A 17137-nucleotide genomic window follows, 5' to 3' on the forward strand; every position below is an offset into this window, starting at 1 on the left:
TTTATGGCCTTAACAGTGAGAATTTCATGGTCTGTACTCATCCCCACTATTAAGCTGAATAAATGTCCGTTGTACCTCAATAAAGTGGTTTAAAAAGAAAAATCCATTGGCAATGGCATCCAAAAGAACAAAGTGTTAGGTTAAATTTAACAAAAGAAGTGTGAATCGTACTCTGACAAGTACAAAACATTGTTGAAAGAAGGTATTCATCGCCCTGGCCAGTGTGGCTCCACAGCATGTTGGCCCACCAGCGAACGGGTTGTGGGTTCAATTTCCGTCAAGGGCTTGCAGGTTCCAGCCCTGGCCCAGGTTGGGGTGGTGCAGGAGACAACCAATCAATGTGTCTATCCCTCCCTCCCACCCTCCCACTGTGTCTAAAAATCAATAGAAAAATATCCTAGGGTGAGGATTAACAACAACAAAGATGTTCATGGGTTGGGAGACTTAACATTGTTGAGATGATCATTGTCCCCAAATGTATCTCCGAATTCAATGCAATCCCTGTGAAAACCCCAGCTCGCTTGCTTGTAGAAGTTTCTAAGATGATCCTAAAATTCATAAACTCAAGGGACCTAGAGTGGCTAAAACCACGTTGAAAAGGGAAAACAAAGTTGGGAAACGCACATTCCTGATTTCAGAACACTAGAAAAACCAGGCACTAAGTGTGTGACTAGCACAGAGATGGAAGTGCAGGTCTACGGATCCAACGGCCTGAGAAAACCCGCGTGGCCCTGGGAGGCCACAGGGCTGGGGCCCAGAGCAGCTGCGGACGAGGCGGGGCGGTGGGGACGCTGGCCCCGCCCCTCCTCCCGCCGCCGGCGCGTCTCCCGGCAACGGCTGCCGGCGTCACTTCCTGCCATTTAAACTCGGCGTCGGCGGGGCGCACTCGGGATGGCGGCGGCCGAGCCCGGGAGCTCGGGGCCGCCGGCGCCGCAGGGCCAGGCTCAGGGCCAGCGGCCGCCCCCCGCGTCCCCCGCGCCGCCGGCGCCGCTCGGGGGCCCGGCGGGCGGGAGCAGCCGGCACGAGAAGAGCCTGGGGCTGCTCACCGCCAAGTTCGTGTCGCTGCTGCAGGAGGCGCAGGACGGCGTGCTGGACCTGAAGGCGGTGAGCGCGCCGCGGGGCCGCGGGACGGGACGGGACGGGGCGGGACGGGACGGGACGGGGCGGGGCGGGACGGGGGCTGGCCCTGAGCCTGGCCGCGCTCCACAAAGGCCGCCTGCGCGCGCCGGGCCGCGCCGGGGTCGCCGTGCCGCGGGGACTCGGCGGGTGCGCGGGCCGCGCCGCGCTGCCGAGCGCCCGGGGTCCGAACAAAACCAGCCCGATCCGCCCGCCTAGGGCCGGCCACAAGGCCTCCTCCTCGGCCCGCGTCGTCGCCGCGGCTGGCGCATTCGGAGTGGGACTTCGTGCGGCCCCGGACACGGGTCTCCAGGAGGGCCTTCTGTCTTCCGGAGCCACCGTGTCGCGGGGCGCGCCCTCCCTGGGCTCCAGCTCGGGCCCTTTCAGCGACCGCGTGCGCGGGAGGCCGGTGGGCATGCACCTGACCTCCCCGCGGGCGCCGGCGCCCCAGCACCGAGGTGGCTGCCGCAGCGGAGTCACCCAACACCAAGTTCCTTAAAGCACCAGGCTGCAGACACCGAGGGCACCAAGTCTGAGCCGTCAGCCCAGTCCCTGCCGACGCCCCCAGGTGCTGTCCTGACCCCGGCTGACGGCGTTGTCCCCGCATCCAAGGGAGCCAGGACTCCCACCTGGCTGGGCTGTGTGGCTGCGGCCCCCGAGCATCCTCTGGGACCTGACAGTGCCCAGGGAGGGGTGTCTCGGGGTCCTCGCTTCCCTGGGTGTCCAGGGGTTCAGTGAGTGGCTGTAGGCGGACAAGCAAACGGGCCTGCAGCACGCGTTTTGTAGCAAGTGTTATTCCTGGAGTTTCCACCTGTGCACATTTCCTGTTCTCCCCACCTGAAGTGCTTCGTGGCACGTGCTGCTCATCACGGACCTGGTCCTGAGCTAGAGCGCATTCTGCTCAAAGAACTGCACAGGTGTCCCCAGGATGTTACAAAACGGCGCTTGCAGACAGGCTGCTGTTGAAAAGCTGGGATTCGGCCCGAGCCTGTGAGTTGAGTAAAAGGAATAGGCGAGTTTGGGGTTTCCGGAGAAAACTGAACCCCGAGGGCGGATTTTAAGGGCTTCTCCCTCCACTTGCCTTGGAATAGAAGGCAGCCGAGCCCCCGAGCCCCCGTGCCCTCCGGTTCTTTGGCTTCCACCTGTTTTGTGAAATTGCCCATGAAATTGCTCTCTGGGATTCTGGGCAGCGAGCAGGAAGTGAGTTTAATATTCAGTCACAATTCCCTAGAAGTTCAGAGGTTTCTGCAATAATACTGCCTTCTTATATTAATGATTTTGCTACTCCTAGGGAAGTTTGAGTATCATTCTTTTTACATAAATCTGAAAAAAGATATCATTTATTCACTTATATGTTTTATTTACTTCTATATATACGTGTAAAATGTTATGTATCTAAGAAATTTTACGTTGAAATCTTCCCAGTGGTGTTTCTCGTTGTTCACCATAGTAAAGCATCATTAACACATTTTCTTTTCTTTTTCTTTTATCGTTAACACATTTTTGACACTACAGCTCCTCTCATGAAATTATAAAATCATTTTTTTCTTCTATTACTTTGGGAGGGGTCTGTTTTCGTCATCAGTTATGGACACTTGAGTTATACACTTGATATTTTTTAAGGAGCAATTAAACCTCATTTTTGTGAATATTATGAATATGAAAAATTATATCAGTCTTCACATCTGCATGTCTTGGGTACTATAAAATATCCAAGAGCACACGAACATCCTTTCTTGTCTAACTTCTGACACACACTGCTGAAGAGTGGGAACACTGCTGTCCCCGTGATGCCTGTCTTCAGGAGACGATCGGAACGAAGTTCCGCTGTGAAAGCCTTGGCAGCTGATTAAGAATCAGAAGTAAAAATGGGAACAAATCGGGAGTGTGTGCACTTCAGAACTCCTGAGTTCGGGGTGGAGGACACACACGAGTGGTGTTTCCGGGAGAGAGCCCCGGGGGAACCCAGCGCGGAGGTGGAATCAAAGCAGCATGTGTGGCTTCTGGGGGGAGCCTTTGTGTCCTCAAAGTTCGTTTTTAATTTCCCCACAGATTGCATGTCCCCTGCAGTGTCATTGGAAGCACACAGCAGCCTCTCTTGGGAACTCTCCCTTCGACCTCCACCCAAGTAGTTCCTTTTTCTATGGGACTATTTTTTTATTAAAAAAAAAATTTTTTTTCCTTTATTTTTATTAGAGAGAGTGGGAGGGAGAGGGAGAGAGAGAGGGAGAAACATCGATGAGCGAGAACATCAGTTGGCCGCCTCCTGCACGCCCCCCACTGGGGATCAGGCCCACAACCTTGGATGTGCCCTGACCGGGAATCGAACCAGCAGCCTCTTGGTGCAGGTCGACACTCAACCACAGAGCCACACCGGCTGGGCTGTTTCATTTTTTAAACCTCATTCTGCAACATGTCAGCCACAGTCCCAAGCCTGAGACACGTATACACTTTTTTATTAGTGTTTGTCATTTTTAAATAAATAAATGGACATGAAGATGTTCCCACTTTTTCAGGCCATTCCGTACACTCCAGGTGAAAGCCCCCCGAACTGCTCCTTTAGGGGGGTTACGTAGCTTTGAATTTCTTTCTGCCCACCCACTCAAGTCACTTCTAAGTCCAGGAGCTCATTTGAAAATGTGTTGCCACAAATGTGTCTTACGAATATGTCATCAATGCCAGACTGCACCTGGCTATGTTAGCCTTCTGGAGGCTCCTGGACAAGGCAGCTGGGGGGTTGACTTAGACAGCGCCTGCGCAAGGTGTGAAGCCTGGTCCTGTCACTGGCTTACAGGGGTTCCGTGTTGATGATCTCTGACAGTGTTTGTTTGAAATTAGCCAAAATCCCAGCAGGGCACAGCACACTGGGGCAGAGTGGAAAGTGTGTTCACTCAGGTTTTTTTAAATTCTCATTAAAATAGTTCATCCGCAATCTTGCTGAGCTATTTGGGGTCCTGCCACCTCACTTTCGGGACCATCACTGCATGTGCGTGTGTAACAGGTTGGCCGTGTGTAGTGTTGCTTGCATGTTTGTGGGTTTGGAAGCCTCGTCACATTTGACAGCCGAGGTCCTGGAAGATGAGACCCTGAGAGACGGGTGTTTCCTGGTTACTGTTGCCCGTTCTTGTGCTGTCAGAATGTCCTTGGGCCAATGAGTTGCAGCTAATCCTAAGCAAACAGCTACCCTAGCACCTGCCCTCCTCCCAGAGCTCACGCTGGTCCAGGACACCGCTGTAGGCCAGGTGGGCCAGGGCACTTTTCAGCACCTGCAAGGGTCTCTCTCCTCATTCCTCGTCGTCCACCTCCTACCAGCGTCCCAGGCTCGAGTGTCGTTCCACCTGGAGGCGTCACCTTGCTCCCGTTGGTGACATTGCTGGGAGAGGACTTGGTGTTTGGAGGGGGGACCTGTTTCCTTCAAGCCTGTCAGAGCAAGTGCACCTGACTCAGGTGACCGCGTGTATTTGGCAGCCGCAGTGGCAGTGTGGGGCGAGGCTGTGCCGCTTGGCCCTTGTGCCCTGGTCAGGATCCGGGAAAGCCAGTGATGCCAGGGTCTGGGTGAGCTCACCACTGACCGGGGCCCCGGCCCTCCTGCTGCTCACCTCACTGCTCCAGGAGGGGAGTGTGACACTGTTCTCAGCCACTGACTCCCCTCGCCTTCCCTGCAGCCCCCACTGATGAGACATAAAAACCCGCCACAAGGAGATACCTAACCTCTTCCTACCTGTCTGCCATGTACCTGCATCTTTTAAAGAAAAGACACTTCCTGGAGGGACCCCACAGTTCCGTATGGCTGCTGCCCGAGCCGTCCAGCATTCTGCCCACTTCCCGGCATCCTTCCTTCATTAAGGCTGTGAGTCCCTGACTTTGCCCAGACAGCTGTGACATGGTCCCCAGTGGTCCTTCCAGAGTCATCTCCAGGGACCAGGTGTCAGCAGTTGGTGTGGTCCCCTTTGTACTGTCCCCTGGGCTTCCAGGACCCCCTCTCTCCTTCTCTGACTTCCCCAGTTGGCCCCTGGGCACCTGCGTGTGCCCTGTTGCAGCCTGACCCTCCAGGGCCGCCGTGGCTGCTGGCGTGCCCGCCCCTGCAGGGCCTGCCAGTGAGTGCTCTGTCCGTGCTGGCCATTTGACGCTCGTCTGCTCCAGGAGTGTCTGGAAGTGATGTTGGTGTTGGAAATCAGGTTAAATGTGGAAGTTGCCAAGCAGTAAGAAACTACAAACTAAGCTGAAAGCACCCAGGCCAGGTTGGCTCTGCACTTAAAGTGTCTGCCCTCAGACCAAAGGGTCATGGGTCCGATTCCCGGTCAAGGGCATGTACCTCAACCCCAAGGGCTTGTGTAGGAGGCAACCAGTGATGTCTGTCTCTCACATTGATGTTTCTCTCTCCCTCCTATCCTCCCTTCCACTCTATTTAAAAATCAATGGGCCCTGGCTGGTTTGGCTCAGCGGTTAGAGTGTCGGCCTACGGTCCAGAGACCCGGGCTCAGTTCCCGCTAAGGGCATGTACCTTGGTTGCAGTTTGTCCCCGGCCCTGGGTTGGGTCGTGCGGGTGGCAGCCACTCGATGTGTCCCTTTCACATCGATGTTTCACTCTCTCTCCCTCCCACTCTATCTGAACAAAAAATGGAAAAATGTCCTCGGGTGAGGATAGAAAAAAAAAATTGATGGAAAAATATCCTAGGGTGAGTATTAACAAAAAAATTAAGGTAAAAGCAAGACCTCATGGCCCCTCCCCCAAGGACCTAGGCCAGCTCTGGGGTCTGGTCCATGCACACATGTCCCGATGCCCTAACCCTTGTGCCGCGAGCGAGGCTGTCTGAGCACTTAGCTGCGATGACCCAGCGGCCCGTGGTCCTGGGCTCCCTCTCGGGGGCAGAGAAATGCACCCACAACTCCAGTTCCTAGGGTATCTTTGCAGCGACCACTGCTCCTAGAAAAGCAGCGCCAGGCTCCACAGCAGGAACCCCGAGCACAAGGGCGAGGGCACAGTGGGACCAGGCTGGTCCTGCCAGAACTGCCCGGGTCCAGGGGCCTCAGTTCTGGGTCCCCGTCTTGGCCACATCCGCTCCCCAAGGACCTGAGTGATTGAGCAGGAGCGGCCTTATGGTTTGTGGTGCATGGGTTCCCAGAACCACGTCGCACTTGTGGGCTCCAGGTGCCAGAGGCTGGTGCTCACTTGCTCCTGTGGAAGGAGGGCCCGGCTTGCAAAACTCTGAGTTTTTTAAATTTTGTTTCTTTATTGATTTTAGAGAGAGATGAAGGGAGGGAGAGAGAGATAGAAACATCGATGAGAGAGAACATAGACTGCCCACCTCCTGCATGCCCCCCACTGGGGATCGGGCCCACAACCTGGGCATGTGCCGCGGGAACCGAACTGGCCACCTTTTGGTGCGAGGTCGACACTCAACCCCTGAGCCACACTAGCTGGGCAAAGGGCTGCTTTTTCAGACTCGAGAACGTAGCGATGCCCAGGGGAGGCTGGTCATCGTTGCATGCAACTCAGGGTTGTCCAGGGACGTAGACAACGTGCTGACTGAGGGCACTGAGGACACGGGGCTTTTTGGTGACCGCCATGAATCAGAATGTGACACATACTCGGCAGGCTGTGCTGAGCCCACTTGTGAGAGCTAGGGGGTCCCCCATTCCTTGACTTTCCAGTTCTATTGGTTGGGGAACCAGTGTCTGAAATGCAACTGGGCACTGGCTGGGATTCCGAAGGCAGCCATAGCTGGCATGTGGTGTTGATCATGCCAGGGCCAGAAGCGCTGAGCCCTGGTCAGTGCAGATGCTGCCTTGGGCTGGGCCGGGCCTGGGGCAGGGCTGGGCCTGGGGCTGGGCTGGGCCTGGGGCTGGGCTGGGCTGGGCTGGGCCTCGGGCTGGCTGGGCTGTTTTGAACCCCCTGGCCAGTCTGCACTGTTGCAGAAACACAGGTGTTGTATGTCAGGGTTCTACGTTTAGAATTTTCCCCAGGTATGTTAACTGAATTATTTATAAAAATTATCAAGATATAATTTTTTAAAGTTTCAAAGCAGGGTTGAAGCTGCCTTTAGACAAGACTTTATGACGTGAGCTGGGATTGACAGGGTCGGCAGCCTGCCGTTGTGGATCAGTCGTGAGGAGACTCCAGGTGTCCTCGCTGTTCTGTTCCTTCCCTGGCTCTGTGTGGCCACTGCTCCACCTTCTTTCTGGTTCAGCATCTGCTGGCTTGGGGGATAATGTCCCCCGGGAGGAGGGGGTGAGGGCAGCCTTGAACTCTTGGCCATTATGCCAGAGCTGGGCTTGGGCCCTGGAGCTGCGAGCTAATCACCAGCCCTCTTTTCCGTAAAATATGAACTGTAACTGACCTCACTGGCCTTCGTTCCCGCCCCTTTAAACAGGCTGCAGACACTTTGGCCGTGCGGCAGAAAAGGAGGATTTACGACATCACCAACGTCTTGGAGGGGATCGACCTGATCGAGAAAAAGTCCAAGAACAGCATCCAGTGGAAGTAGGTCGCACAGCAGGGCTCTGGCCAGCTGCGCTCTGCCCTGAGCCCCGCCCAGCCTGCGCCAGCTTCCCCGGGCCCTGCCCGCAGGGCATCTGCCTGGGCCAATGGGAGGCCCGCCCTTGCTCCCTGCTGTTGGATTTGCGCTCTGCCGAAGCCCCTACACACCCCACGCACTGCCTTGTCATCACCCCTCCGCAGACACGCCCTGTGTCTGCCGCCCCTCTCGGATGGGGCCCGAGAGCAGGAGCTGCGTCCTGCCTAGGGACATGTACCTTGTAAACCAGTCGGATGGAATGCACGGGCCGTGACCTGGGGTGGGTGTAGGTTGGAGTGCCACCGACACCTTCTGTTTTGCAAATCTGACCCCTTTGGCCTTCGTTTTGTGTGTGTGTGTGTGTGTGTGTGTGTGTGTTTCCTTTCATCAAAGTGCTTGAAGGCCGTCATTCACTTGACCTGTGCCTCGGTCTGCCCCGAGGTGCCCATTGGGCTGTGACATCTTTCTGATGACCGTCACCAGCCTGACCTCCGGATGACAACGCTGTGAAAAATGCTGAGAACCTTGTAATTTAAATGTTCTTGCCAAAAATATTCTAAGCCATCACATTCAGAGGCATGGCAGTTAAAGGTTTTGGTCCTTGATGTTTACAAAAGTGGGGAGGTTCGTCTTGCATACATGGCTACCGAAGCCCGTTTAGTGCACAGAATCCGGCCGTGCTAGCCCGGTCTGATGGGGTCGTTCTCCCGTGTCAGAGGCGTGGGTGCCGGCTGCAACACGAAGGAAGTGCTGGAGAGACTGCGAGCCCTGAAGGCCGAGATCGAGGACCTGGACCTGAAGGAGAGGGAGCTCGATCAGCAGAAATCGTGGCTGCAGCGCAGCATCCGCAACGTGATGGACGACGCCGTGAGCAGCAGATATCCTTCCGCGGGCGGGACGCGCGGCCCAGTCGGGGGTGATGGCGAGGACGTACCCTCCAGCGGGGGAAGTGTGCGTCCGGTTGGGGGGGATGCGGAGGACATATGGTCTGGCTGGCGGGGGGCGTGCGGTCTGGCTGGGGCGGGGGGTGGCGTGCGGTCTGGCTGGAGCGCGGGGGGGGGGGCCGGCGTGCGGTCTGGCTGGGGCGCGGGGAGGGGGGCGTGCGGTCTGGCTGGGGCGCGGGGGGGGGGGCGTGCGGTCTGGCTGGGGCGCGGGGAGGGGTGGCGTGCGGTCTGGCTGGGGCGGCGGGGGGGGCGTGCGGTCTGGCTGGGGCGCTAGAGTGGGGGGCGCGTGCCATCTGGCTGGTGGATGGGGAGGACCTGCAGTCAGGCCTCTCCCAGCTGGAGGTCGCACTTTGTTCTTCTGTTTTCAGAGGTTTACATGTAGAAAGTAAATGCAATGTTTTAGTTTTCTGTTTTAATCATTTAAAGTTTCTACCTTTTTAAGCTGTGTAGTGACCTAGCACCACCCTCCAGTGCGGCCCTGAGGAAAGCAGCTTTGTCCCTCAGTCCACCCAGGGCTGGGTGAGCATGCAGGCCTGTTGCGCAGGGCGTCGGAGGTCGGACCCCACGATGAAGTGCGTGGGTCACTGTCCCTCATTCCATGCCCTGCCCTGAGGCGACAGGCATTCAGTCACTCTCAGAGCTTTGGAAAGTTAGTGTTGGTTCGAAAATGAAATCTCATGGCCCTGAAAGGAGTGCGATGCTTTCATTTTTTTTTTTTATTAATTTTTGTGATAGATATCTCTCCTTTCACCCCCTAGACACCCTCCTCCCCATCCTGCGCCCCACTCCCAGCATAGTTGTCTCTGTCATTGGTTATGCATTCATGCACATAAATTATTTGGTTTATCTCATCCCCCTGCCTCCCTCATCTGAGGTCTGTCAGTCTGAACCCTACTCCTTTCTATGTCTATTTTGTTCATTATATTCATTCCACAAGTAAGTTAGATCATGTGATACTTGTCTTTCCGACTGGCTTATTTCTCTCAGCATAATACTCTCCAGGTCCCTCCATGTCGTCTCAAAGGGTAAGAGATCTCTCTTACAGCTGCATAGTACTCCACTGTGTACATGTACCACAGCTTTTTTATCCATTTGTCTACTGATGGACACTTGGGCTGTTTCCAGATCTTAGCTATTGTAAATAGTGCTGCTATGAACATGGGGGTACATATATTCTTTCTGATTGGAGTTTCAGGCTTCTTAGGGTATATTCCTACAAGCGAGATCACTGGGTCAAATGGCAGTTACATTTTTAATTTTTTGAGGTAACACCATATTGTTTTCCATAGTGGCTGCACCAGTCTGCATTCCCACCAGCAGTGTACTAGAGTCCCCTTTTCTCCACATCCTCGCCAACACTTGTTGTTTGATGTTTTATTGATGGGGGCCATTCTGACAGGTGTGAGGTGATACCTCATTGTTGTTTTAATTTGCATCTCTCTGATGATTAGTGACGTTGAGCATTTTTTCCTATGTCTCTTGGCCATTTGTATGTCCTGTTTGGAGAGGTGTCTATTTAGTTCCTCTGCCCAGTTTTCAATTGGGTTCTTTGTCTTCCTTTTGTTGAGTTGTATGAGTACTCTATATATATTGAGAATTAACCCCTTATCTGATATATCATTGGCAATTATGGTCTCCCATAGAGTGGGTTCCCTTTCCATTTTGATGGTTCTTTTGCTGTGCAGAAGCTTTTTAGTTTGATGTAGTCCCATGTGTTCATTTTTTCCTTTATTTCTGTTGCTTTAGTTGATGTATCAGTGAAAATTCTGCTGCGTATGATGTCCAAAATTTTGTTGCTTACATTTTCTTCTAGGATTTTTATGGATTCACAAGTCACATTTAAGTCTTTTATCCATTTTGAGTTTATTCTTATGTATGGTGTAAGTTGGTGGTCTAGTTTTATTTTTTTGCATGTAGCTGTCCAATTTTCCCAACACCATTTATTGAAGAGACTGTCTTGACTCCACTGTATGCTCTAGCCTCCTTTGTCAAATATTAATTGAGCATAATGTCTTGCTCAATTTCCGGGTTCTCTGTTCACAGTTTGATACTTTCTACCTGTACCAACTCAGAGACAGACCACCCCGTAGGGTGGAGTTCCAAGGCTGGTGTGTCTGTCGTGTTAGAAGGATGAGGGACACTCTGGGCTTTTCACACCACTGTCCTCTCTAGTGTCTGTGATGCTCGTCATCTGTGAGTGCACCTGTGCTCTTTGGGACATTTTAACCTCATCGGTCGCGTACTTCCTGAATTTCTGACCGAGGTACACAGGTGTCTCATCCTCAGTGATCTTGTTTGTTACTTCTTTCTATGGATCAGAGCTCCCTAAGTGTGAGAACTGGGGGTTTTTAAGCTGTGCTCTGTGGAGCCCCAAAATTCCAAGTCCGTTGAAGTGGTCGACCTTGGACTTTGCTGCGCTGCTTTCCAAGGTTCTGGCCACACCCTAGTCTCCCGACTTTGGCCCAGGAAGGTTCTGGATGTGGAGGCGTCTGTGGATCCTCTTCCCCATCAGTGCCCCGCCCCACCCCAAGAGCCTGGCTCTGTAAGGAATGGGTTTCCATCCGTCTCCCAAGGGCCCACAGTGCTGCACAAATCCAAAGTGGCTCTTCTCCAAGCACAGATGGCGTTGCTCTGGGGCCCTCTGCTTGCTTGTCTGCTTTCTCAGACCAGAGTGCTGCTCCTTCTTACCTGACCGGGCATGGCAGCCCTGCAAGAGTGTCGTTTTCATGTAGGCCTCAGGTGTATTGTCTCAGTGGCAGCACTTAGACTGGGTGCAGACATGTTCCTTAACTCCGCGATGGCACGTTCTCCTATGTGACGCACGAGGACATCTGCAGCTGCTTTAGCGGTAAGTGCGCAGCTCGGGTCAGAGTCTGCAGAGACTCGGAGCCCCGTGCTCCCCAGGTCATCGCCGGAGCAGGCGCCCTGCTCACCATGTTCTCGTCACGGCTCCTGTCACCGTGCTCGCTGGCCATAGCTTTGTGGGGCAGCTCAGTCACGGGCCCAGGTTGGGAACTTGAACATGAGCCGGGTGCCCGCCGCTCTCTGTGCCATTGCAGCGAGTGTCTGCTCTCAGACGACGGAAGAAAGCAGGTTCATTCCTGACCCCGTGCCCCCGCCCGCGCTCTCCCCGGAGTGACCCCGTCAGGACGGATAGCTAACAAGATGGGGCTGCATGCCCGTGATGTCTGACCCAGGTCATGGACTGTGGGTGCTCCAGTTTTATTTAATCGCGCTTCTCGTGGGGACAGCCTTTCGCCGACTTTCCAGGGGGTGTTGACGTGGCCACCAAGGGAGGTCTCCATCTTCATGGAGACGGTTGCAGAGTTTGTCTTTACAAGCTCATTCACTGGGCTTGAGTTCAGTGTGTCACGTCTGTGGTGTCCCCAGGCATTTAGGCAGTTTAGATATGTCAAGTAAACTGTGATTTAGTTGAAGTTGAAAGGTTGCCGGAGCCCTGGCCAGTGGGACTCCGTTGGCTGAGCATCATCCTGAGCACTGGAAGGTTGCTGGTTTGATTCTGGGTCAGGGCACGTGCCCGCGTTTCCGGCTAGATCCCCTGCAGGGGTCGTGCGGGAGGCAGCTGGTCGATGTTCCCTTCTCCCTTTCTCTCTCTCAAAATCAAGACACTTGTTTTTAAAAAGAGGTTGCCAGAATCTCAGACTTCACAGGAGACCGAGTGAAAACAAGGTCAACCTGAGCAGAGCGTGGTCGTGAGAAGAGATCTAACGCTGAGGGTTTGCCTGTTCTGAGACCTGATGGGCCTGCCCCTCCTTTATCCTCAGAACAGCCTGTGCCGTGCCCTCCACACGCCCGGGCCCGGGCCCCGAGCCCAGCCACCTGTCTCCACCGCCCATCCGCTCGCCACTGTTCCTGGATCGCTAGTATTTCCCAAAATTCTAAAGTCTGTCTTTATTGTCTGACAGGTGACACGCTTTTGGCCATCCAGGCACCGTCTGGTACGCAGCTGGAGGTCCCCATCCCGGAGATGGTACGTAGGCTTGTCCCGCGGACCCGCCGGCTCAGACCGCGTGTTTTCTGTCACTGAACGCGAGCTGACTGTAAGCACCTTCAGGTTGTGTGTGCGCGGGCATCCATGCTGGGTGTGGACGTCCTCAGCGCTTCAGTAACATTGTAGGTGTGACTGAACGAATTATGTAACATCTTATTTATTTTTTTTTTTTTTTCTTTTTTTTTTTTTTAATCCTCATCCGAGGACATTTTTCCATTTTTTGTACAGACAGAGTGGGAGGGAGAGAGAGGAAGAGAGAGAGAGGGAAACATCGATGTGAAAGGGACACATCAAGTGGCTGCCACCCGCACGACCAACCAGGGCCGGGGACAAACTGCAACCGAGGTACATGCCCTTAGCGGGAACCGAACCTGGGCCTCTCCGGACCGCAGGCGGACGCTCTAACCGCTGAGCCAAACCGGCCAGGGCTGTAACATCTTATTTTTTAATTTGATTTTATAAGTCATGGTATAAGTTAGTAACCTTAAAGCACCAGCCTGACGATGTCTGTAACTGATGTACCGATCCTGACTGAGGAAAAAGTTCTATTGAAATATCAACAATAGCCCTGGCCGGTGTGGCTCAGCAGTTAGAGCGTCGGCCCGTGGACCAGAGAGACCCGGGTTCGGTTACCGCTAAGGGCACGTGCCTTGGTTACAGTTTGTCCCCAGCTGTCTCTCTCACATCGATGTTTCTCTCTCTACCCGTCTCCCTCTTGCTCTATCTGAAGATAAAATGCAAAAAACTTTCCTCAGGTGAGGATGAAAAAAATATATATATCAACAATACTATAATGCTTTAAATTGGATCTCTTTTAGAAACATGTTCTGGCTTATCGAGTCAAATATATTTATTGACTCTGGGCTGTGTATAAGTGTCACGACCTTAGTTTTGAATTCAGAGTTCCTACCACAAGCTTATTTGAAAGCGGTACCAGTGGCGGGGGGCGGGCAGGAAGAGGTGAGCGCGTCCTCCGCCCCCAGCCCCGGCCGCCCTGGAGCCTTAAGTCAGGCCCTCACTGGACTGGCTCTAGCCCAGGATACAGATCACCCTGGACCTGCAGGGACGCGACACCTGTGTCTGGGAAAAACCCTCATCTTGTGCTCTTGCCGAATGGGGAACAGTGACTTGTGAGACAGGGCCGATGGGGTGGCAGCTGATGTGGGGCCATGCCTGCGAGGACGTGAGGCGATGGTGACGTAAAACGCAGGGTTGCCAGGATTCCGCAACAGATTGAGACGGCCCGGTTTCGAGAAAAGCTTCCTTCAGGCAGGTGGTTAGAGCCTCCATATGCCAGGGTCTCCACTCTCCCTCTCGACTTCCTGCCTGTTCTGTCGTGTGGGCCGTTGGTCCCGAGAGCTGTGGCTCGTTTCTATGTTATAGTCGCCCATGTGTCTGCACCCCTCCACTCCGAAGGGTCAGAATGGACAGAAGAAGTACCAGATCAACCTGAAGAGCCCTTCGGGCCCCATCCACGTGCTGCTCATCAACAAGGAGTCCAGCTCAGCCCAGCCCGTGGTCTTCCCCGTGCCCCCACCGGACGACCTCACGCAGCCGTCCTCCCAGCCCTCGCCGCCCCGGACGCCGCACAAGCCCGGCCCAGCCCCGCGGAGCCCCGAGCCCGCCTCCGACAGGGGCCTGGGTCCCCAGCACGCGCCGGCCACGGACCCGGCTCCAGGTGGGCGCAGAGCCTTGGTCCTAGACAGCAGGGCTCTCTGGGTCTGTTGTCCCATGTGCCTGTCTGACATGGGAGGGAGACAGGAAGTTAGTTTAATCACAGGTGTTATTTAGTGTCTGTCCAGCACACGGACAGGTTTATGAGGAATATTTAGAAACAGATCCTGTCTCTTTATATTCGTGACTACCATGTTTGGTTGTAGTGACATGTATTGTCATGTAAGTATTTTAATCACGTCACTGCAGATCTGTTCCGTAAGGTACATGTGTAAACACGGTCTGGTTGCACATTCAGAACGTGCAGTGGCGGGGCCATGACGCGGGTACAGCTGCGGGATGATGGCCGCTCTGCGGGCCGGTCACAGCCTGACTGCACTTTTCGGAGGGCTCCCTCCCAGGAAGCAGCCGGTGTGGTCCTTTGCGCCATTGTGGCTGGTGCACGCTGCTCCATCTGCGCTGGCTCTGCGCACCCGTGGGACAGCTGGGCTGTGGAGCGCAGTGGCCGCCGTCTCCCTGTCCTCACCGCTGCGCGGAGGTGCTCAGGGACTGGGGTCACGCCATCTAGATAGTGCTCACCGCACAGCGGCTTCGTCTGCACTGTCGGGACCACCCTGGGGCATGGTGGGGGTCTGCTGCCCTGGTCACTCGGGCTGGGCAGGGTGAGGCTGTGAAGGGAGGTCTGACCCGCAGGGGATCGCTCGGTGTCCCGCCTGGTCCCCACCCCACTCCTGGTAGCATTTCCACCCTCGGCTGTAGAGATGGCCAACCAAGGCTGGTCCTGAGCAGCCTGTCCTCAGTTAACGTGGGGGGTGGAGGAAGCAGGCTCCGTAGGTGTAACTCAGACAGCTAGTACACTGGCTTCCCCAGGCATTAAAACAACCCAAGTAGTTCGTTCCTGGACATGATTTTGTACTGGAAAAAGCGAGGAAGGTAGTTTGGGGTGGGATTGAGGGGTCTTGACTGCGACTAAGAGGACTGGCAGGTGGCTAGCGAGAGTCTGACGGGGTGGCCGTGCAGGCGGCGGGTGCTGAGCACAGGGACGTGGCGGGGAAGGCGCCCGGGAAGCCCAGGGCAGGGGCGGCTGTGCGGCCATGAGGGCAGAGACACAGCAGGGTGGTGGCTGCAGAAGCAGAAACAGCACGTGAGAGATGCTGTGTAGGGAAAAGGAGGGCCGAGGGTCGTGTGCAACCTGGAGAGGAGCTGACAGCAGGGACAGGAAGCGCCACCGCCGCGAGGTTGGGTGACGGAGGGCCATGGCATCACTGCGTGTACACCGCAGGAGGAAGGCTTTGGGGCTACATCCTGGGTTTGGAGGTTTGAAAGCAGTCAATGGGGATGAAAATATTCTGAGTTTCCTATGCTCCGCTCGCTGCTGGGACTCAAGCTGAACTGGGACCGTGAACAGGTGGAGCTGGGCCCCAGCCAGCTGCCTTCACTCACGGAGATGCCCAAACCTGACTCGTGTGTCTCCCGCAGGCTCTGTTACTGGAGATATCATCGATGAGTTGATGTCTTCTGATGGTGAGTCGTTCAACTTTTCTGAGATTTGTCGGTGGCACGATTTATTTACTTAGTGTACTGTGACGACTCATAAACTCCTTTAACACACGTGAGTGTTGACACTGGAGGGAGGCTCTGTGAGGGACGCTCTCCCTGAGCTGTGAGCTGGCGGTGAACTCGCCCCCTCTCCCTATGAACAGGAGCGCACTGTGAGCCCGGGTGGTCAGAGACCCTGCTGAGTCTCCCCCGCCACCCAGCGGGAAGTCCCTGTACCGCTCCTACCGTGGCCCTGTCGTCGAATTGGAAATCCTTCCAAATCAACAGCCACAATTCTGTGATCACCTCCATGATCACTCGTGTGGCTCCCCCTTTCTGTAAGGTCTGGGACCGAGCCCTGGCTGCAGACAGAGGCGACCTGGGAGGGGGCAGCTGTGAGAGTGGCCAACAGACCCGGAGCCACTAGAATCGCTCCACAGTTCTGAAGTAACAGAGCAGCGCACGTTAGCCTAAGTCTCTTGCTCTGTTGTCGCAGTCCAGTTAGCAGACCAGAGAAAGTAACTGGACCGTGTTTATAAATTATGTATTTTAGCGAAAAGTTCAACCAATCTTTTAACCTGTTTCTCAAGCTTATACCTATAACCAGTGCCGTGTTTTCCACGAGACTCAGTCCACAGGGTAACACACGCTGCCGCAGGGACGGGCCTTCCCTGGTGGGGGCGGAGCTTGCACCCGGAGCCAAGCTGCGGTGCGCCTGACCGCAAGCCTGTGCTCTGCCCGCAGTGTTCCCGCTCCTGCGGCTCTCGCCCACCCCCGCGGATGACTACAGCTTCAACCTAGACGACAGCGAAGGCGTGTGTGACCTGTTCGATGTCCCGATACTGAATTACTAGAGGCCATGGGAGCTGGACTGCCACCCTCTAACTGCGGCGCTGTGGGCGTGCTGGTGACCTGAGTGAGCACAGCAAGCACAGCAGCTGCTCACCCTGATGCTTCTCTCTGACGCCACAGGCGTCACCGTGGAAGCCAAGGGCTCTTGCTTCAGGGAAAGTGATCCCGTAGCCACCCCTCCGGTAACTGCATTCTGGGACTTGGCCTTTTCTCCCAGCCCCCACTCCTCGTTTCCACTCCTGGGAGAGGCAGAAGTAGGCTTCGGGGCATCAAACCCAGACCCCGCTAAGGGCTGGTCTCTGCTCCGCCTCGACTGCCTGCTGGGCTCCCGCGAGAGGCTGTCCCTGCCCGGCCTGTGCCCACCGACGGTCGCTGCGGGGCAGCTGGTGAAGTGCCTTCCTGCTGCACTCGGGCTCCTCCGTGTGGCCGGTCCTGACTCCACGCCCTCGTCACAGGGGCTGCGCGTGTAGTTTGTGTTTAAA

The 17137-nt window shown here is 55.2% G+C and overlaps 1 protein-coding gene across 1 annotated transcript; it reads left to right on the forward strand.

Moving 5' to 3' along the window:
• Positions 1–891: 891 nt before the first annotated feature.
• Positions 892–17130, forward strand: E2F5 (E2F transcription factor 5). Its single transcript, XM_036264429.1, has 8 exons — positions 892–1104; positions 7491–7600; positions 8351–8512; positions 11383–11426; positions 12505–12569; positions 14007–14268; positions 15744–15788; positions 16548–17130. Exons 1-8 carry the CDS (start codon positions 892–894, stop codon positions 16655–16657), a joined length of 1011 nt encoding a protein of 336 aa, XP_036120322.1. The 3' UTR covers positions 16658–17130.
• The last annotated feature ends 7 nt before the right edge of the window (positions 17131–17137 follow it).

The sequence above is a fragment of the Molossus molossus genome, unplaced genomic scaffold, assembly GCF_014108415.1.
Source record: "Molossus molossus isolate mMolMol1 unplaced genomic scaffold, mMolMol1.p scaffold_m16_p_16, whole genome shotgun sequence".
NCBI classification, from domain to species: Eukaryota; Metazoa; Chordata; class Mammalia; order Chiroptera; family Molossidae; genus Molossus; species Molossus molossus.

What these genes read in the sequence shown, in the direction of transcription:
- E2F5 (XM_036264429.1), top strand. Translation starts at nt 892, where the DNA reads ATGGCGGCGGCCGAGCCCGGGAGCTCGGGGCCGCCGGCGCCGCAGGGC. An exon ending in AAGAACAGCATCCAGTGGAA is followed by an intron (nt 7,601 to 8,350) that starts GTAGGTCGCACA and finishes CTCCCGTGTCAG; the next exon opens with AGGCGTGGGTGCCGGCTGCA. An exon ending in GGCCACGGACCCGGCTCCAG is followed by an intron (nt 14,269 to 15,743) that starts GTGGGCGCAGAG and finishes TGTCTCCCGCAG; the next exon opens with GCTCTGTTACTGGAGATATC.